Consider the following 22,452-nt stretch of genomic DNA (forward strand, 5'->3'; position numbering starts at 1 on the left):
TAAAAAAGAAGAAAAGATGAGTATTGGCTCTAGACTTTTTTTTATTACTTCCATGGTCTAGATAAAGTCCATCTATATACATGAATTGCAAAAGCATCTATTAACCTTCTGACACCTCATATTGAAAGTGCTTCCCCTGATTATCCAGATCATCTCAAAACCCAAATTAAATAAACAATGGAAACAAATAAGTATTCAAACAGCATGGAGTAGAAAGGCTCGCTGGCATGTTGGTTTAGTGGAATAAGCAGTGGCAGAGAGTTAACTTACCTAATCCTCACCACACCCTTCCCAGGCAGGAACTATCATCATTTCCTTTTTAGGGCCCGGGAAACTGAGGAATAGGGGAGCTAGGTAATTTGCCTGACATCCTATATCTGGTAGGAGGCAGACTGTGAACCCGAGCCATGTGACTCTGAAGTCTGTGCCTTTTCACCATTCTATGCAGTTGCCTCTCTGTACCAAGTCTCTGATGGTAAACGTGTTTCCTCGGTGGGTTCCTTCAGGCCTCTCCTTGGATGCTCCCAGAGGAGCAGGACTTGTGCTTAGATTAGCCTGGCCCTGGGTGTCCTGGACACACACAGAGACCAAGGACAAATGGTTGTCCTGGATGAGGAATGTGGATGTGGGGAGGCAGGGTCCCTGTCGACCACAAAAATTGGATGATGTTCCAGAATAGAATATTTGAAATCAAGATGATCTATAGAATCTTTGCCTGTGCTAGCAGCCGCCCACACCTTCCCTGTAGTGCATTCCTGCTCAGTCTCATCTACCATTGTCCTAGTTTTCTGTGAGGTCCAGGTGGGGCTGCATCTTCAAGGTCAGAGTGTCAAGAGAACTGAGGGGAACCCCCCCAGGCTCCAGCTACAGCAACCTCTGCTCTTCCACAGGCTGCATTTCCCTCCCCTTCTCCCCTCCTCACTTATCCTTCTCCTCTTCTATCTCCTCTCTTCTTTATCTCCCCATTTTTCTTCTGCTGCCCTCACTCCTTTCTTTGTCCATTCTCCCCCCTCTACTCCCCTGTGCTCTGGAAGAATAGAATGGAAGGGGAGATTTAGTAACATAACAATTATATTTTCCTCTTCCCCCACTCACCCCAACTTCAGGTTCTAGGAGAACAAAACAAAGCAACTTAAAACATTTAGGATCAAGTTGGGCTGGACATTTAAAAGAGGAATTGATTCTATGTAGGATCTCTAAGAGTTTCTGAAATTACCAGAGTGATAAGGGCTGGGGTTTCCTGTGTCATACAGTGATGAGAAAATTGTACCTTCTGGAGGCCTCTTAATGTGACTAGAAAGAGAGCTGACCAGAGGGGTTGCCCAAGGTGGAGACAAAGTAAGGCTGATAAGCCTCATTTGAGATTCTTCTCCATTCTCCACCAATACCCCAAATTTAATTTAGAAATAGACGCTGATACTGAAAAGACTACCATCTGCTCAAAATAAATGCACCAGGACATCTTTTAATTTAGGATTCTGCAAACCAAAGTTAGGAGTCTTGTTCCACATTCTCACAAACATACAGCCCTGCATTCCTTCTGCCTATTCTTTTGTTTTACACCGTGCCTAGGTGCTATTACCATCTGGGTGGGTTTCTATTTAAGGCTAATGTAATGTCAAGTTTTGCCTTATCTCAAATTCACCTTTCCTCAAACTAAGCTCACCTCTTGCCATTCCTGGCTTAACCTGGTTCCAGATAACTGATATTCCTGGGACTCAGACAATGAGAAGGAGAAGACTGCAGGGGGTAGTCAGAGTTTGAACACAGGGTAGGCCCTCTCAGCATGAGCCAACAGAAGTTTTGTTCCATTAGAGAAGCGGCTTGTGGAGGAGCACCTGTAGGTCTTGGGTATGTGCAGAATTTAAGTGCCTCCATTAATCCATGGAAGGAGACTTGATGACCATCTATCTACTCCACCCTCATTTTATAGGTGAGGAAGTCAGGAAATCCTAGAGAGGTCTTGCGACTTGCCAGGTTGTTGCAATTTTATATCCACCATTTGCATAAGTTCTAAACTCCTCAGCTTGGCTTACAGGGTCCTTTAGAACCTGTCCCCAGTCCCGTTGCTGCCTACACTTCCCACACCTTTACTTAGCATGACTTAATAACCTTGTTTTGCCGGAGACCCATGTATTCTGTCAGTAAGCTGGACTCTAGCCATATCGAACTTGAATGTGTCTGACACATGCTCTCTCTCCTCCTTAGAGCATGTCTCCCACCTCAAACCCATGATGCTTGCTTTCCCTGGTTAAGTTCTCATCCCTCAGGTTCTCAGCTTCAATGTCATTTCATCCAGGGAGGCTTCCTTGACTCCCTCTCCCCACTACCCCTGCCAGCAGTCCGGGTTTGGTGTTTCTGCCTCCATTCCCTTTACAGCCAGTACTTACTCATTGCTTTTCTCTCACATCATTGTAAGATTGGTGTAATTTTCTGTCTCTTGCTTTTGGTTGTCATGGGCCAGGCCCATGTTTGTGTTGCTCACTAGCATATTTCCAGAACATGGCTGAGGGCCTGGAATAGATGTTTAAAAAAAAAAAAAAAAAAAAAGACTGGATGGATGGATGGATGTTTGGATGGATGGATGGATGGATGGATGGATGACAAGAAGAGAGAGCAAGAACAATAGACACTGAATCACGAGATGAAAAGAAAGCAATCCTAAACTAATCTCAGGGGGTTGCTCTTCATATCTGCTGAGCTGTACTAAACTTCAGATTCAGCTTGGATTTATTGGTGGCCTGCTCTCTAGCCTCTGTGCTCCCGGGTTTCACCTAGTAGATCCCACTTTATTCATACAACAACCTAATGAGGCAGAGACTTTTATCCACCCTTTGCAGATACGGAAACTGGGGGCCAGAAGGGGGAAATGTGGATGGCAGGGTGGTGCTTGGCTACCATGACTGTGGTGTTCCCACTTTCCCCTTCACTACCCACCCCACCTCAGTGTCCCCCAGGCTGGGTGATCATCAACACAGCCCAGGCTTTTGCTCTCCCAGCTAGTGAAATTACCTTCATGGTAAAGTGCTCCTCTGGATGGTGTTTTCTTGGCTTCACTTGCTGCTCTAGCAGGCCAGTGTTATTTCTGGCCAATTTATATTTTCCCTTATGTAAGTAAAGGGGGCAGGATTGCTCCAATAAAATTTTATATGTGTTTCCTGCAAATGGATAATACAGTTGACATATCAAAGCATCTGTGAGCAAGGATCATCATTTTGTTCACAGAGCTCTCCATGCTGGCTCTGCAGCCCTCACCCTTCACCACCCTCTCCTGACACAATGACTCTAAGATGGGGAGACATCTTCCTAGCCACACCTTCATGTCAAAAAACACCTCAGCCAACTAACACCAGCTAGAGAACAGTTGATGGCAATTACAGGAATATTAGCTACACTAAGTTCTCTTTAAATAGCATTTTTTCCTGACAGAAGCCAAGACATTTGAGATCTGGCTTGGCATTCCATCCATAATTACTCTCATTGCACGCCTCCCCTAAATAATTCTCAAAGTGATATGAGTGAGCATGACATGGCAGCTGAGCTTAGTGTTTTCTTTTCTTTCTTTTTCTCTTAGCTGGTGTCCCAGCCATACCATGTTCTCCCCTCATGCACATACGTTGTTAGACTTACCCTTAATAGCTCTTCTGAGGAAACAATGTGACTTGGCAAACTCACTGTGGTTTCTGCCTCTTACTATGGGGCAAAGGAATAATGATCCCCTGTGTCTTTGTGAAAATTCTGAGGGATTCTGTCCCTGTCATGTTAGTCCCCAACGAGGGCATGTCTTCAGACTCTTTCTTCATGTCCTTTGCTGTAGAGAAGCCCTCAAATCTGTAGATTCTAGATGTTGCTTGTATGGTTCATGAGTGTTTAGGCAAGCAATTAAATTAAATCATCTGTAGTTAACAAATGAATCCAATTAGAAGCCATTTATTGTTTTTATAAAGGAATATGCCATTATAATCCTTGAAGTGATGGGCTTGAAATGTGATTTCTATTTCTGGTACTTTTAAAATATGGCTTGATTATAGACAGTTTATTTATTTATAACCTTTCGGGAACATGCCCATTACGTAAAGTGAGGGAAGCTCCATTTTGACATGTGGATTTATTTCTGCCTACATTACGAATGTGTTCCATTTTCTACTACAAAAAATACAATGCTTTGAACCTGCCTTGCTTTTCAAATGTTCTCTGCAACCATTTAAAAAAATGAATGTTGTGCATATTTTTGAAGTGGGAAGAATTATCTCGTTGAGTTCCCACCATATCAAATAGCATCCAGAGATCAGGGAGGGGTTGACTTCTGTACCTGTCATTTGGCTTTGCTCTGAGTCAGTTGAGGTTCTCTCTGGAATTGTGGGCCTCCTTGAACTCAGCTTCATGGGACTGAAGAGCTTAAAACCGCAGGACCTGAGGAGAGGTGGGTTTTTGAGACCAACCCCTCTGTTTCCGAAGAGGGCCTCTGTCTTTGTTTGGCTCTGGCCTCAGCCAAGATGACCTGATCCTGATGGACATGGTGACCCTTGCAGCCTTCTTGGAGGCCTCCTATGACAGTGCTTCCCAAACTTGCACATGCATAGCAGTCACTGGGGGGTTGTTGAAACAGTTTCCTGGGCTTGCCCCCTAGCATTTCTGATTCACTGGGTCAGAGTTGGCCCTGGGAACTTGCATTTCTAGCCAGCTCACAGGTGGTGCCCATGCTGCTGGTGTGGGAACCACACTTTAGGAGCCAGTGCTGTAAGAGGTTGAAGCCAGGCTTGCAGGGCTTGGTAGAAAGGTTCCGTGGGTCTTGACTGCATTTGGTGTTGGGGACAGGGTTGTAGGGAAAAGGGTAAAATTTACTCAGTTACATTCAACCTCTTTCAGCTTTATTTGGCATATGGTGGATCCCCAGCTCTAACTTCCCACATTTACCACTGTTTTATGTGATTTGTGCTGAGAAGTAATACTCATGGGCCAGTTATCTAGGAACTAGAGAAGTTGTTACTCCTGGATTCCATCGAATACTGGTCAGTTTTACAAATAAACTGCTTTTTTGAACTGTAATTTACATACCATAAAAACCAGCCATTGTAAAAGAGTGATGCAAGGATTTCTGGTAAATTTATATTGTGCAATAATCACTGTAGTCCAGTGTTAGAACATTTCCATTATCCCAGAAAGCTCCTTCAGAATCTGGTGCTTTTGAATGTTTATGAATTACATTAACGACATATTCAAGTACCTTTCCAATGAATAGTAATACTCTTAAAACCCCTCTCTATGTTCACATTGTTTTAGATTCAGTAGATAGAGCTCAGGCCTCCTGTTTCCTTTGTCACTGGTTAGTCTTCATAGAGAAGTTTGCATGCCACTTGCCCAAAATGAAATAACTCAGCCAGTGAGTATTGTAGCATCTATGGTGCCAATCATTGTTTTGCCATCTCTTACAATAATGCTTCATAAGTGTACTTCTCATGGTTTAAGAATATTCTCCAAGAGTCTATCCTAATCCAGTAGCCATCATGTGCCAGATGGTGCAGTAAAGAGGATGTACAGATGAAAAATATGTGGTTCCTGCCTTCAGGAGGCTCACAACTCTAGGAGGTGACACAAAAATGCAAACTAATAAATATAGTAAGATTCGCTAGGTAAGTCCCCCTATGAGGCATCTTAGAATAATGGCAGGGGAAATAAATAGCATGAAATTCTGTCTTTTTTTTTTTTTTTTGCATATACCCTGTGACTTTCTTGCTCCAGAAATTGCTTTCACCACCCCAGCTGAACTGTGAGATCCAAACATGTTGTCTCATGAGGGCCTTAGCAGAGACAAAACCTTTTCTGAAGAAGATGCTATAAGCAGAGCATCCCAGTAAAAGGATACAGTTTTAACATTGCTGGACCCAACTGTGGTGCATTGTCTGATGGTCTGTGTTTCACAGTGAGAATCAAGAATGGACGTAGTCCATAACAGCTTTCCTATACTGCATCAGGTATTTTGGAGGACATTGAAGAAACAATTTCTTGTCTCACTGAGAAGATAGAACTTCCACACCAAGAATTAAAGCAGACATGCAAATATTTGGTAAAGTTCTAAATTAAATGTAAGCCAGGCCCAAACATCTAGCACACATAGTGAAGGCCCTGGGAAATGAGGCTTGCCTCCCCCAAAGCAGGACTGCCGAATGCAAAATGCCACGTCCACAAGAGGGGCGGGCAGAGCACAGGGATGTTAGGGAATGTTGGGTTTCACAGGCTAAATGCCACTGTAAGGTACAGCATCATGATAAAGGGGGCTTTCTTTCCCCTCACATATTTGGACTAGACTACCACTTATTTCTGTGTATTGACTAAGCTTCTCAATTTGAATTAGCTGTATAGAAAATAAATGATCATAATGGATCATAGTGAAGTAGAGAAGACCCACAGTTTATTAGTTATATTGCTACATTTACTGGTGGTCACTTTTTAAAGCTTTCTCCATTTATGACAGAAAGGCAAGGCACTTAATTTCCTTGGAATGTTATGTATAATCTTTGGTGTGACCATGACATAATGTTATTTGAGAAGAAAAATGGGCATAGAAAAAAAAAAAATGTCTTAACCTTAGCAATTTCACACAAAAAAATTCTTTTTCAAAATCCAGTATTTTCCCTAATTTTCCATACTTATGAATTGGGCGTGATTACACATACCTACTGTCCCCTAAAACCTATGCCAGGTGCGAGGATCATGGCAGAAGGGCCTTGTCATGCCACCCTTTTCCCTTTCTCTGGAGGCCTTTGTGAGTGAGACCGTGTGTGCACCCGGCAACTGGTGGAGCAGTGTGCCTGCTCTTCCCTAGACCTAACCACCTCTGGTTTTGAACATTAGGCTGGTCAGAGAGCAGTGTCAGTCCTCCTCCTACTCCATGGCCAGCACCACAGGCAAGCAGTCCAAATGACAACAGCCCTGCAATGAAAGGTGATACAGTGTTTTATCCCCTGGAGATGACAGCTGCCTCAACTGGCCCAACACTATTTTCTGTCTTTCTATACTAGTTTCTGTTTGAGCTCCCGAGGGTGCAGATCAGGGGCTACAAGGGTGGAGAGTTTTGCATAATCCTGGGAATTACATTCTGACTTCTTCTGGCCGCAGTGTCTTAATTCAAAATTCCCTTTATCAAGCCAAATGAGGAGGCATCAAATACCCATCCCCACATGACTGGCTGCTGCCCAAGATGAGGTGCTGCAGCAAGGTAGGGAAGGCCACCGAGGTGTGCTATCTTTAACCGAAAACACCATTGCCACCACCAAAAGAGGCATTTAATTACTGCTCCTCAGAAAGAGCAGGTGGTCCTTAGTTGTCAAAGGAGGGCCTTTCTTTTTTATTTTATTTTATTTATTTATTTGACAGAGATCACAAGCAGGCAGAGAGGCAGGCAGAGAGAGAGAGAGGGGGATGCAGGCTCCCCGCTGAGCAGAGAGCCCGATGAGGGACTCAATTCCAGGACCCTGAGACCATGACCCACTCAGCCACCCAGGCGCCCAAGGAGGGCCTTTCAAGCTCATGGGGCTGTTCTTTTTTGAGATATGCCCCCAAAGAGAACATGTGCTCAACTGAAGATCTCTGTATTTACAGCTGCCTCTCTCTTCCTTTGGTCATCATCCACTTTACCTGTGTTGATCACAGGAAGTATTCCCGTGATGTTCTGATAGGTACTGTGCAGTTGCACCTGGCTTCCCAGACTCCAGCAGTGGAGGTCTAGGTGAGGGCTGCCCCCGAAGTACAGTCACCTAACTTTCCTAGCAAGGCCATAGCGATCTCTGAGGGCTGCCCTAGAACTTTGGGAAATTAGGGGGAAGAGGAAGTGGGTATAGCATATCTTTGCTGGAGACATCTTTAAGATATCCTAAATTCCCTATCAAGACTACAAATAGGCTCACCCTCTTTAAATCAGTTTTGCCCCATAGATTCCTATATGACCTCCTACATGACTAAGATGACTTATTCCCTTTTTAAAAAAGTTGTTGCCACTCTACAACCCAACCAAACTATATTGAGATCTCTTAAGTCCCTATCATATCAAATTAAGCCAAGTGTTCTGCAGGCTAATTGCACATGGAATTCAGTTAATGTTAAACAATAATAACTTGCATGTTACCAACTAGCCTTGTTTGCAGTAATTATATGTCTATAATAGATATATTGATTATATTATGATAAAGTAATCTATGAGATTATATTAAAAAAAAAAAAGACGGGAATCAGAAGTATACCATGATTGGCACATTATCTTACCATTTCAGTGTCGATTGCATGAAAAGACCAAAGGCCTGTTGATGTGAGATAATCCCACCACCACTCTCCCATTACTCTGGCATAACCTCTCAGCAGGGTGTCCCACCAACATTTTCCAAGACTCTTTAAGCCAGATGGAAGCACATTCCTAACTGCACTCAGCGAGGATAACCTGTCAGACATTTTCTTCATGCTTTTGATACTCCCACCTGTTGGGGAAGGGAAAACAGCCTGGGTCATCCAAGCCAATGAACTCCGATCCTCATGTGGAATGATTTATATAGAGAAGAGCCCCCAGCATATGTAGAAATCACTTGCATCAGGCACCCATTTGGAAATATTCTCATCTGGAAAAGAATTTGGTTCTCTAATTGTGGCATTCGGGAAGTTAGGTCAGGGGGTTCAGAGAAAGAGCAGCTGAAGGGAGTATCCAATGAGGGTGAAATGGAGGGGATGTGGGGACAATTTAGGGCCCAGCGGGAGAAGGGGGCATGTCAGAGGCCTCCCTCCTCTGACAGGAGAGGGTGGAAGAAGGCAGTGACCCTGAAAAAAAAGGAGCAGCCAGGCCTAAGTGCCAACCCTCCTCTTGGCCTGTTGCTTTGAAGTCTGAGAAGAGTGGCCACAGTGTTTCCCTTGACCCAGCAGATCTGAAAAGATTCCTCCAGTGGACACTGGAAGGCACCTTGCTTCCTCAGCCATTCAGTCTGATTTCTTGAAATCACAGTAGTATTTCCTGCTTGTGTTGAAGCAGCATGGTCTGAGGTTTGGGGCGGCTCGGTGGGCGGTGCCATCCGCTGGCATGGGGTACAGGTGTGGCTTAGCACTGGGCGCGTTCTTCACTGAGCTCTAGGCCGTGGTTCAGAAACGTTTCTCGGCCAACCCACAGGGAGATCTGGAATTCCCTAACTGGTTTTAGAGGCAGAGTGTAGCGGGATTTGTCTGACTGAGCCACACAGCACCCTCCCTTTCCAACAGGAGCCTGGAGGCCACACGACAGAGGTGGGCCTTTGGAAGCGACCTGCATTCATGTTTTCTCTTCTCTCTCCAGAGCCTGCGAAGGCTGCCTCGGACCTGACTGCCTGGTTCAGCCTCTTCGCTGACCTCGACCCATTATCAAATCCTGACGCTGTGGGGAAAACTGATAAAGAACACGAATTGCTCAACGCATGAGTCTGCAGCCTCACAGAGGGAGCCCACGTGCCACTCCTCGGCCACACACCTGGGGGCACGCAGACATATGAAGTGATCAGTATGCTGTTTTAATATTTACATGCCATTTTAATAAAATGAGAGGGTCAGAGGCCCTGTTTATATTGGTATAATTATTTACTCTTATTTGATATAAAGGGTTGAGTGTATTCTCTATGTGGATCTAACAATACAGGATTGCCCAGGAACAGTTCCTATGCTGCCTGCTCTCCTGCCAACACCTGCATCATGGCTGCTGATGTGTCACTGGGATACTGTGAGATCCAAGTTCAAATCATGAACCTGCTCTGTCTTAGGTTTAAACAATGAGTCCTGTCCAGAGGCAGTGGGAGGCTAACAGACCTTAAATGCCTCCTTGTGTACCCCCTGCCTCTGCCCCTTTAGAGGGGTCTGCAGGAAGACTCTCTCTTCCTGCCGAGCACCTTCCAGTGAGCTCCGGGTGAAGACCCGGCCAACCAAAGACACTCTTCCCCATCCTTTGCCGGGTGGGCTGTGTGTTCTCACGTGGGCAGGGGACCTGGGCTGGTCTCCACTGCACGAACCTTTCTGTGGAAAGCAGCACAGCTGCAGACGCCAGTGTCTCCATTTGTCTTCTCCATGGCTGGAATTCAAAAGCATGTATTTCTGGAGTCCCTTGTGATATTAACTTTTTGTTTCTTTTTTAATTAAATGGCAGAGATATTTGACATGCGAAGGCAAGTTAATAGAGTCTGTTGTGGGGATTCATTGGGGGAGGTGCCATGGGCGTGGGGACTGGAGAGGGAGGAAGAGGACAAGGACCAGTCCCATCTGCATGAAGCTGTTGACATGATCCCGTGCGTCGCCCACATACAGTACAGGGGAGGAGGGCATGGACTCTTGTTGGCTCAGGCAGAGATGGGAGCAAGTTTTGCGTGGGGGCATGTAAGCAGATCAGACACTCCACCCATGTGGCCCTGAGTGGGGGCGAGGTTGATGATTAGCAAGAATTGGTCCTACATGCCCAGCTGGGCCAAGGAGGTCTCTGCTGCACTCTTGCAAGCTTCAGTCTCCAGCTCTGAAATGGTCTCCTGTGGCTCCTTCCCCCAACATGGGAATGCGGCTTCTCTGCTCTCTGTGGTGTGCCTTCATGGAAGGACCTGGCCACCATCCTCTGCAAGACAGCCTTGGGGGACTGGAAAGCATTCTCCTCCTCTTCTTCCATGCAGGAAGAGACCTGAAGGCGAGTTGGGGCTGGGACTCAGTGTGTTATGTGGCTGGTGTAGGTCTGCTCACTTCCTGGCCAGACCAAACTCTAGAGTCTGTTTGTAAGAATCTCACTTAATGACTCCTTAGCCTGCCACTCGTCGTCTTTGAGGATATCAGGATACAGCCCTGGGGCCCTCACCCACCCTCCCACACATACACAGGTCTCCATTCCTGGCGTATGCATTTACTGCACACACCACCCAGGATGGTCCCCTCTCTTCAGCCTCAGCTGCCATCACATCCCGACTTGCCCCTCAGGAGCTCCTCATGTCCCACCTCCTTCAAGTGTAACCTGCAGTTTTCCTTCAAGGACCCACCCCTCATCTCTCCTTCCTGCCCTTGTCTGTCTCATGGTTGGCACATGTTTGGTCCTCTGCCCGGCCTGGGAGGCCTATGTGTATGCATCTGCCTTTACCACAAGGTGTTGCAGCCCCAGAGCACAGGGTTGTTGTTTCCCCAAATCTTCCGTGTCTCCCTAGTGGTAAGCGCCCTGGAGTCACCTGATAAGCACTGGACTCATGAGCTGAATGGAGCTGCCCTGTGTGGAATGAGGAGTAAGGATTCATCATATCCTCCTGGGTCACATTTGCTAATAGCCGTGGAAGTCCACAGCAGCAGCAGGAAGGAGACCAAGCAGCAAAGCAGGAGGGGTGGACTGGCTCCATCCAGGCTGGAGGCACAGGGAGGGACTTGGTGGGGTGGGGGATTGGAGGGCCAAAGGGCTGTGGAGTCCTCTGTTGAATGGATCACTTGAAATACTAACAGGTGGCATTTTAAAGTTGGTCTGTGGGTGAAGGGGAGTGGAGGATCATGGTAGTTGAACAGGCTTTGCTACAAGTAAAAGAATACTGCACATGGAGGCATTTTCTCTCTGAATTTTCTTTACATTTTTGTTAAAAAAAAAAAAAAAAAATTCAATTCCTGTTCCCATCTGCAATCCTCTTGGCCAGGCTCTTGATCCCTCTTGATAGGCGTGTTTTGATCCTGGCTCGCACAAAGGCCTCTCGGCCACCTCTCTACTTTATTAAGGAGAAGCAGCTGCTGGCTTATTCTCTTTTAAGCAGTCTGTGTGCTGCACAGCCAGGGGGCTTCCTTGGGGGCCCACTTCGGGTTCCCTCCCCAGCCTCCTGTAGAAGGACCTCTGTGGCAGGAAGAAGACAAAGGTGCCCCACCCCCTTCACGCCCCGTCTCGCTACTCCCTCATTTTCATCCCTTGTCTCCAGGCAGGTCTGCACCACAATTGCATGGAACCCTCAGGGAAATTCAGAGAGCACCTGCTCCTCGAAAACTTCCCTGCTCTTTTAGGTGGTCTGCAAGTCTCCCTTCCTTTCTCCTGCTGTCCCAGCCAATATATAAAGAATATTCAAATTTAAGGGAGAGAGCCAGAAACATTTCTCTTTCCCCCTTTCTTTTTCTCCCAGCTGGCATGGGCTCTGGTGCACTTTATAGATTCATTGCCTTCAAAATGTAATTTTAGAAATGTCAGGTTGATTTTGAGTTGTGTGAGAGTGAGAAAAGCATCCGTCAGCTTCAGAATTAGAAAGGCACCAACTTAGAACTTTTTGTTGGAGGCTTATGCCCAAGAAAACATGGTCTGCTCAGAGTTGGCAGCCCCGAGAGCCCTGGGTTGCCCGTGGGCATGTAGAGGGGGCTCACCATCATGTCGTAGCCAGTGTGACATGAGATGGGGGGCAGGGCAGAGGACCCTGAGCTTCCATGGGAGTCTGCCTAACCATTAGGGTCAAGATGCCTTCTGCCCTTGCCTCAGCTCCAGGAGCCAGCTAACTGAGCTTCATGCTTGCCTCTCTCAGACTCCACTGCTGAGAGATCCCTCCTGAGGGGCCGACCCTGGCAATGGCTTGGGGTTTAACTATTGGCACTATTGATTTTGCCAATATTCCCAAGCATGTCTTTGTGATTAACTAGTGTCCTCCAGACAGGCCACGGCAATTAGTCCTTTGATTCAAACCATCTCTGGTCCTCTGATTGGCACCACGCACAGTGCAGTGTGCAGGTCTCTCCAGCTTTGTTGAAAAATAGACTTCAGCTTGGAGCCAACTTCAGTGATTGGCAGTGGCTGCCAAGAATTCCGCACAGAGAAGGATGCTGATAAATGAGAGATGTTTGTGCTGGGGATAGGGCAGGCAGTGGCAGCAATCATCCTGTGTGTTTCCCAACAGCACATTAGACCTTGTCTCTCATGGGGGCTTTTAGAGTTTACTATTACAACTACAACTACAACTTCTACTACTCTCTTCTTCTTCTTCCTCCCCCTCTTTAAATAAATAACTAGGATTCTAGAACCCTAAGAGAGGTTTCTCAAAAAAATATAAAAAATAATTAACCCTAATTCGACTTTAAAAAGTCATTTAAACAACAACAACAAATGAGGATGGATTTACTTGCTCTGTTAACTGAAAGTTCTAGGTTATGCCTCAGGCACAGCTGGATCTAGGGGCTCAGGTAGTGGTCTCAGCAATTTCCCCCTCTTAAGTTTCCCCTTTGATTCCCTCTGTGTTGCTTCATTCTAACAAACTTTTCATAAGGAGGCAACATGGGCACCGGAATCTCCAGCCAAAGTCTTGGAGTTGAGCCTGCCTTGAATCCTGTGTCCGGTCTTCAGTCGGCCCCTGGAATCAAGGTGGGTGGGGGTGGGATATAGGCTGTTTTCCCAGCTTTTCATAGGCCTGAACCTGGAACCTGACCCTCAAGGACTAGGGATGGAGAAAGGATGATTCCTCTAGGGGAAGGTGTGCTGCTGATATCAGAGGGATAGATGGATCCTTGGGCAGGAAAATGCCAGGTGATGCACTCTAGTTTCCACTGGAATGACCTTGAGGACACACTTGTATATTGTTTCTGGAGGGGTTGTGGGGCCAGGAGCCTGAAAGAACTGGAGTGTTTCCAGAAGCCCCTTTGGAGGTCACCCACAACCCTGGGACTTGAAGGCTTTGTGTGTAGCTCTTCTATAGCTGATAACCAGGAAGTCAGAAGGGACCACAGAACTGTTTGCATCCAACCTGCTGATATCCAGATAAGAAAACTGAGGGACGTATTTTTAAAAACTATAAATTAGTGGGAAACCGGATTAGAACCCATATTGCCTAACCGCTGAGCCACAACTTCTTTTACTTCCAGGGGTTTGCTAGAAACGGAGAGCTGAAGAAAGGAATTCAAAGACACACAAAACTCTTTTTTTTTTTCCTTTTTTTTTTTAAGATTTTATTTATTTATTTGAAACAGAGAGAGATCACAAGTATGCAGAGAGGCAGGCATAGAGAGAGAGAGGAGAAAGCAGGCTCCCCGCTGAGCAGAGAGCCAGATGTGGGCCTCAATCCCAGCACCCTGAGATCATGACCCGAGCCGAAGGCAGAGGCTTAACCCACTGAGCCACCCAGGCGCCCTTTTTTTTCCTTTTTAAAATATTTTTATTGTGTTATGTTAGTCACCATAAAATACATCACTAGTTTTTGATGCAGTGTTCCATGATTCACTGTTTAAGTACAGTTCCCAGAGCAATTACCAGTGCTGCATGCAGTAGGTGCCCTCCTTAATACCCACCACCAGGCTCACCCATCCCCCCACCCCCCTCCCCTCTAAAATCCTCAGTTTGTTTCTCTGAGTCCACAGTCTCTCATGGTTCACAAAACTCTTTTTTAAGAACCCACATATTTTCTCTCCTCTCAACTCTGTCTCTCTCTCTCTTTGTTTGCCTATTGTTAAACACACTCTTGGGGGATGCACTCCAGGGCAGCAGTGTAGGGCACTTGTGAAGAGTTAGGGTTCTGAAGCTGGAGAAATCTGTGGCCAAGCCTCCCAAGTTGAGGCTCCACCAGCTTAAGTCACAAACCCTCTCTGCGCTTCTGTTCTCTCTTCTTCTCTAATAGCATTGCCTCTAATGGAGTCATTACAGGGACTGAATTGATACCCCAGAGATGTGGGGTGTGCAGCACAGAAGGATGGGCATTCTGTCACAGAAGGTCACTAGTTTGGTAAATGATACTGAAGTAGGGAGTGGGAAGCTGCTCTCTCCCCACGACTTTCCGAAAGACTCTCCAAGCCCCATCTTCTGTCCCCATCCCTTATGAACTCATTCCTAAGCATCATGGAAATGGAGGAACTCTAGTAGGAAGGGGCTGGAAAGTCTAACGAATGAGTTGCCCCTGATTTTTCCATAAAGTTGGACAGAATTCTGTGTGGAGAACCAGGAGAAATGAAGTAGGTTCTCTGTCCACTGAACCACTTACTAGAGCACTGAACAAAAGAAATTGGGATGCAGAGCAAATTGGAACTCTTTACACCCTGTTGATGGGAAAGCAGAACTGAAGAGCTGCTTTGGAGAAGTTCGGCAGTTTCACATAAGTTTAAACACACTTAACCATACAATCCGGCCATCGCATGCATAAGAATTCACCCTAGAGGCAAAAAACAAACAAACAAACAAACAAACAACAACTCTCTCTCTCTCTCTCTCTCTCTCTCTATATATATATATATATATATAAAACCTAGATGTGAATGTTAGTAGCAGCTTTTCTCATAATCTCCAAAAACCAGAAACTCACATATGCTTCCCCTGGTAAATGAGAAACTGTGGCACATGCTTCCAGTGAGATAGTGTTTAGTGGTGACCACAAAGCAACTACTGACTGATAAAACCACCTGAGTATTCCTGCCACTATCATGTACCCCTGAGATGAGACAATGAGTAGGGGTCTTCACCTCTGGTAGTGTTCTTTCCCAAAATTCATAACTCAGTTTAGTCATAAGAGAAATATCAAACAAACTCAAATTGAGCAACGTTCTACAAAATACATGGCCAATGTACCACAAAAGTGTCAAGATTGTGAAAAACAAGAAAAGACTGAGAAGCCACCACAGATGGGAGGAAATTAAGGAGGCAAGACAACCAAATGCTGTGGTGGATCCTGGAACAGAGAAAGAACATCAGTGGAAAAATTGGTGAAATCCTAATAAAGTCTATAGTTTCATTAATAGTATTGTCCTAATGTTTATTGCCTAATTTTGGCTACTATGTCAAAATGCTATAGCTGTTTAAGATGTTAACATTAGCAGAAGCTGGGTAAGGAACTTTGTACTATCTTTGCAACTTTTCTGTCAATCTGAAAGCAGTCCAAAATAAAAAGTTTTTATTTGTTTATTTGTTTTAAAGGCTATATCCTGTGTGGTTCCATTTGTATGTCATTTTGGAAAAGGTAAACCTTTAAGGATGGGCCTCAGATCAGTGGTGGCCAAGAGTTGAGGCTGGGGGAGGGCTGGACTCCCTCCAAAGAGGCAGAAGGAAAAGAGCTCTTCTGTAAATTATACTGGTGGCTACACAACTGTGTGCATTTAATCAAAATCTCTGGAACCCTACACCAAACAGCATGAATTTTATGTAGGTAAATTAATCCCCAATAAGTATGGTTTTAAAGAGAGAAAGGAAGGAAAGAAATTGGATTCTGGATCTTTCCCAAAGTGGTGCTACATGGCCTATGAGCCTCTGAGATAACAAGGGAAGCAGAGACACTCAGTGGGTTTGCAGAGTTGGGAGTCTGCTCAGCTGGAAGGTCCACAGAAGATCACTCCAGTCACAGTGTCCTCCTGGGAGTCTCCACGATCCGTCTGCGGGTAAGCCAGGATGGGCCAGTCTGTGCTTCAGTAGCCATCACTGGAAAGTCTCAGTGGCTTATGACCAGGAAATGTCCTTCCTTCCCCACTGATGCTCTATTTCCAGTGTGGGTCCATGGGGCTCTGCCCCACGAGGCCCCCGGGACGCATGTGATGAAGCCTCATCAGCCTGTGGCTGATCCCACGAAACACATGAGCTGCTCTGCTCGGTCACTACAGCAAGGAAAGGTAGAGTGGGAGCGTCGTCGTCGTGCTTTGGCTGTGCTCTGCTTCATCCAGAGGAAGCACACTTCTCTTCCTTCCGCGGCCCACTAGCCAGAAATAGCCACATGCCTCACTGCCATGCCTCACGGCCTGGGAGATGGGACAGCATAGACGGAATATTTCACGAGTACTGCTATTTCTGCCTTAAAAAGGCCCTTTCTTGGTCTTTACAGCTGACTTTGAAAACCTTAAACAAAATGTAGTTTGTTCAAAAGAAAGGAACAATATATGTATGTTAAAGGAGGGGGTTTTTGGTGGGCTGTTTCTGTTTTCTTTTTGGTAGACAAAGGTCTGGTAATACTAGCAGTTCTGCCTTACGGGAGATGAGGGCAGTTCTGTGTGAGTGTACTGACAAAGCGTGGCGTTCAAGCATCAGTGACACGCACATCCCCCTTCTAAGCAGTCCGGCTCCTGTTCCGCTACGAGCTACACGGTCTTAGCGGGTCACGATCTCAGCCACAGGCACTCCTGGTTTCAGCTGACTAGTGCAGTAAGTCCAGTGTGGTAGGCCTGGCACAAGATCCTTTCATCTAGAGACGAGCTGGAGTTTATCAGCTTCTCCTGCCTTTGAGTGTGAACTGGTGATGACACAAAACAATTTGTCAGTACAGAAGCATCGATACCAAAATGAACAGAAGCCATGCACAGTCACTGCAAGGTGATAGGAGCCTTCTGAGTCATCAGAAACCGAGCCAGCAACAGTAGAGGTGGAGTGTAGACAAATGCACAGAGGAGGAGTGGAGATGGCCAGTAGTGGCCAGACCGCAGAAACAGCCCAAGTTGCTTCATCAGCCCGACATCTCTGCTCAGCTGCTGCTCGCTTAGCTAACCTTCTTGAGTCAATTGTAACTCTTCGTGTTTTCCTCTGAAAATAGAACTTCTGGTCTTAATACGATACCTGTGTCCTGCCTTCTGATCATTAATTCGTAGAAAACTGACCTGAGGGCCCTACTGTTCTCAACATGCCCAGATGCTTACTGTAGGGTGCTTAAGCCCTTGGCCATATTCCTCAAACCAGGGCTTCCCTGGAGAACAGGATTAACTTGAGTTGAACTCTGAGGCTCCAAAGGCCCTTGACCAATGTCTTCCTTTCCCATCTACTCCTACCACCTGACATTCTTATAGCACTTCAGTGGTCCATCCAACACAGTGCAACGCCCCTTCTCCCACTTCTGGAATACACCCTCGGGGAAAGATCTCAGTAGATAACTGCTGGCCTTTGCCATTGTCTGAGTGACTTTTCTCTAATCTGCCCTAGCACAGAGCTGAAGAAAAGTGCTCAGGAAATCTCTGAATCCTGACAGGGGCCTGCATCCAGACCCTTCTGGCATCCAAGAAGGAGGCAATTGATTTTAGAAATGCCTCATCAGTAGAGGCCAGATTATGCATCCGCTCTGGGGCTTCCTTTTTCAGTCACTTCCCAGGGAGCTCTCATTGATTTTGGTTTGAGGTGTCTCCTTGCTGGTATTTCTGGACCTGACCCCGGGTTCCCCAAGGATCCTTACTACATTTAGAGAATCGTCTGCTGTCTTCCTGTCCCCGGCAAAAGCAGAAAGCATTCTCAGGACACAGCATTGGACAGATCAACACCCTTGCTTCCGTTCGTTGCTATTCTGATGGCTGGCTTATAAACTCTTCCATCCCTGTCATAAACTCTATTCCGGTCTAGAGATTTATGGACGTCTCAGTGTCAAGAGTTCTGTACATCCTCTGAGATATGTAATTTTGTGTGTGTGAAAATGCACCTCTGTGGACTCCCCCCCCCCTCCCCCTGCCGCTGAGGAAATGGTCTAGAGCTTCCATACATTCTCAGAGGGGGTTGATGAACACAAGGAGTCAGAATCATGCTAATCCCAGGTTTCACGCTGATACCGAGGGCACCGATGTGACTGGAACCTCCCCTGAGCTCTAAAAGCCTGCCTTGTGCATGTGCCCGTGAGCAGGAGCTTCCTCTGGCCACCCTTCTCTGCAGGGAAGTCACAACCATCCTGGACTGTTTCCTCTCTCCTTGCCCTGAATGGCGGAGTTGGCCGGGTGTGGGCCTCCGCAGTCAAACTGAGGGGTATTTTTATCCTGCCAATAGGAGCTGCCATCCTGGGTGAGCTGTGACTGGGACTCCAACTTGAAAGGAAGAAGCTAGCAGGGAGAGAACAAATCCTGACAGCACTCGACTGACTCCAAGGTCTTGCTACCTGCATTCTGCAGCCCATCTGTTACCTGCCCTCAGGACCAGCCCCAGGGGAACGCTTGCTGCTTTATCTTGGGCCAAACAGGCTGGTTTTTCTGCCCCCTATAAACCAAGTCTGTGGTTAAAGACAAAGCACCTGGAAAAGACTGGAGTAGGCCCAGGCTGAAGCCTCAAGTGTCCTGTTCTTTGGGCCTTGCCTTTTGGGTGTGGGCAGGTAAGGAGAGCTGGGCACAAAGGCCTATAGCAGACATTCCATACAACTGGAATCACATGTATGGTCTTGGGTAACTGGCTTCTTGCCCTCGGCACGTTTTTCAGGATCATCCACAGTCTCTTCCCCTGTCCCACAGGTCCTATTTCCCAGTATTTCATTCCTCTTTATTGCTGACTAATATTCAATCGCGTGACTCTAACACATTTATCCAGTCATTAGATTTTTGGACATCAGAATTCTTTCCATTTTGGGGGGCTATTAAATATGATGTCGCTATGAACATGTGTTTATATGTCTTTGTATAGACATATGTTCTTACTGTCTTGGGTCTCTACCTAGAAGTGGAAGGGCTGGGTCATGTGTTTAACCTTTCGAGGAACAGCTAGACTGTTTCCCACAGTGGCTGCACTATTTTGCAGGACCATCAGCAGTTCGTGAGAGTTGCGATTTCTCCATATCCCCACCGACACTTGTAACTACTTGTCTTTTTTATTATAACCATCCTGGTGGGTACAAAGGGATATCTCATTGTGGTTTTAATTTGCATTTCCTTAATGGAAGGTAGGTATTTGCCCTGTACTGAATTGTGTCTCCCCAAAGATTCAGATGTTGAAACTGTTGGTTCAAATGTTGTGAACCCCGGAGAAGCTCAAAGTTGGAGCTAGGGCCTTAGGAGGTAGTTAAGGTAAAATGAGGTCCTAAGGGTGGGGCCTTATCCAATACAATGGTAGTGTCAGAAGAAGGGATAGGGGAAAGGGCATGTAAGGAGCTGTCTGCAAGCCAGAAAGGCTTTCCTAGAAATTGACTAGGACCTTGATCTGGGACTTCCTGTCTCCAGAACGGTTGAGTAATTTCTGCTGTTTAGGCCATTTTCAGGTTTCTGTAGTTTTCTTTTTCTTTTTCTTTCTTTCTTTCTTTCTTTTTTTTTTTTTTAAAGATTTTGTTTATTTATTTGACAGACAGAGATCACAAGTAGGCAGAAAGGCAGGCAGAGAGAGAAGGGGGGGTGAAACAGGCTCCCTGCTGAGCAGAGAGCCTGATGCAGGGCTTGATCCCAGGACCCTGGGATCATGACCCAAGCCAAAGGCAGAGGCTTTAACACACTGAGCCCCCCAGGTGGCCCAGGTTTCTGTAGTTTTCTAGATGAGGCAATTCAAGAAGGATAAATGACAGGACAGTTTTCTGTATTCTCTGGTGCCCGCTTCATAAATCCATCTCAACTGAGTGGAGTGCTGGTAGTATGGGCCACACTCCAGGGAACGTTCTGTCGTCTGAACTACTCCAGACTTCCCCCAAATGCCATTCTAGGCTTAAATAATTTAATCCTGTATATGGGAGTATGAGGGTGTTGAGACGTGGAAAGGCACAAAACCATATGTACCTTTGGATCCTTCCACTGAACCTAAGTTTATTCTTCCAGGCCTTCTCTCCAGCCACCTTGACTTTAAGAGATCTTCTGTTCATTTCCATTAAAGCTCTATCTTTTGCTGCCATATCCTTCATTTTCTCTCTACTTTTTTCCCCCTCCCTTGATAAATGGATTTTAACATGATTTTATCAAATTATAAGGTTTCTGAGAAAACTTAGGAAAACAGAATTGCAAATGTTAGGGCAAAGTATCCACAACCCAAGCATAACCACTATTAATTTTTGTATTCTTCATGGTTTTTTTTGCTTTTTTAATTTTTTTTACTCACACATATATGTATTTTTACAAAACCAAGAGATCACACAGGGTTTGTGACCCGCTTTTTGTCCCTTGGTGTAAGTGCTACTACATTCTTGTCCAGAAAGGATGTACCGATTTATTCTTCTATGAGGAGATGTGAGAGGAACCCTATCCCTTTCACCCCCTTAGCACTATCACCCTTCTTTTTACTCTTTGCCAGTTTAAAGGCAACATATCATTGTTTTAATTTGCATTGTTTTACTAGTGAGGTTAAACATTTATTTTCTTTATATGATTCTTTTTTTTTTTAAGATTTTATTTATTTATTTGACAGAGAGATCACAAGCAGGCAGAAGGGCAGGCAGAGAGAGAGGGGGAAGCAGGCTCCCTGCTGAGCAGAGAGCCCGATGCGGGCCTCGATCCCAGGACCCTGAGATCATGACCTGAGCTGAAGGCAGAGGCTTTAACCCACTGAGCCACCCAGGCGCCCTAAACATTTATTTTCATGTGGATCACTTCCCTGGAATTTTACCTTGTCTTTATACTAGGGGTGATGAAAAGCAGTCAGCTCAGTCTTATCCACTTGCTGTTGCAGACTGGATGAGTGACGGATGGATGGTTGATGAGAAGGTGGTGTGGGCACAGGGAAGAAGATTGCTAGCAATCCTGCAGCAAGGAGGTCAGATTGCTTCCTTTTCTTCTTTTATGAAATGTGACAATAGAAATACAGACTCCTTGGCAGAAAAAAAAAAAAAAAACACTAGGTATTTCAAAAGGACATGAATATTTAGTGAAATCTCACCTCACAGTCTCTTCCCCTGTCCCACAGGTCCTATTTCCCAGGTGTAACCATCTTCAGTCCTTCTTCCTCGATTGTCCCCCTCCCCTCTGACTGTCCTCCTGCAGGACCAGCTGCAGAGGTCACGGGCTGAGGGGAGTGATAGGGAGGAAGGGTCAGGGATTGGAAAAGGATTCGGTTCTCCATACAGTAGCTCCCAGGGTGGTCACAGGGAAGGGAGGCAGGGGAGACCACACCAGGCTTTTGTCTGTAATCAAATGGGCAGATTGAGAGTGAGTTAAGATTAGCCCATTTGCCTTGATTTCAGTCCATATGGAAAATGGCAGGCTGTTTATTGCCGCACATGAGCCGTGTCCTTTCTTAACTTTTGTCCCTTGAGTGTAACCCTTTTCCTTCACAAAGTGGAAGAGAAAACCTGAGAAATGGTTTGCCTTTCCTGCATGAAGCCTCCTCCCCATTTGGCAGGTCCTGTGGAGCCATACATCTACCTTTTATCCCACCTGCTTCCAGACAGTGGTTTGAAATAACATCCATTGCCTACAGAACCTTGCCCAATTCTGGCCAAAGGAATGTCATCAGAGTCTTGCTTCAAACTGATGCCAAGACTTGAGTAGAATTTATAGTGTGAAACGGGACCCATTCCTTATCAGAAAATCGTTTGTAGGGAAAGTGATCTAATTATTCAAATTCTTAGTGCTAAGAAAATGGCTGTTTTAAATGGGAGGGTCCATCACCAAACTGATCTGGAACCTTTGAAACAACCTTCCTCTCTTTGAGAGATACAAAGGCCAGCGAAATGGAATAGGCAGTTTTAGAACCAATGGGTCACCAGCGTCCCATTAAGGAAAAAAACTAAGACGTTCAAGGTGGAAATACTTCTCATTTTCTTGAGATTCTGCTTTTTCTTTTTTTCCAGTCTTGAAAACTGATCACCTATCCCACCTCTTCTTGGATCATTTTCCACAGGGAATGGTTTTCTACGAGGATTT

At 45.8% G+C, this 22,452-nt stretch overlaps 1 protein-coding gene across 15 annotated transcripts in view; it reads left to right on the forward strand.

The window, feature by feature from the left end:
- ICA1 (islet cell autoantigen 1) overlaps positions 1-9,584 on the forward strand; it is a 142,384-nt gene extending 132,800 nt beyond the window's left edge. For 12 of the 15 annotated variants that reach the window (XM_032874202.1, XM_032874210.1, XM_032874234.1 and 9 more), the window contains 2 exons: positions 6,856-6,945; positions 9,311-9,584. In XM_032874202.1, coding sequence (XP_032730093.1) covers positions 6,856-6,945; positions 9,311-9,432 — 212 coding nt within the window. In that variant the 3' untranslated portion in view covers positions 9,433-9,584. The remainder of the gene's footprint in view (positions 1-6,855; positions 6,946-9,310) is intronic. The other 3 variants (XM_032874216.1, XM_032874319.1, XM_032874323.1) reach the window with 1 other exon arrangement.
- The last annotated feature ends 12,868 nt before the right edge of the window (positions 9,585-22,452 follow it).

Source organism: Lontra canadensis, unplaced genomic scaffold (assembly GCF_010015895.1).
Source record: "Lontra canadensis isolate GAN:19392208 unplaced genomic scaffold, GSC_riverotter_1.0 scaffold2, whole genome shotgun sequence".
Lineage (NCBI taxonomy): Eukaryota > Metazoa > Chordata > Mammalia > Carnivora > Mustelidae > Lontra > Lontra canadensis.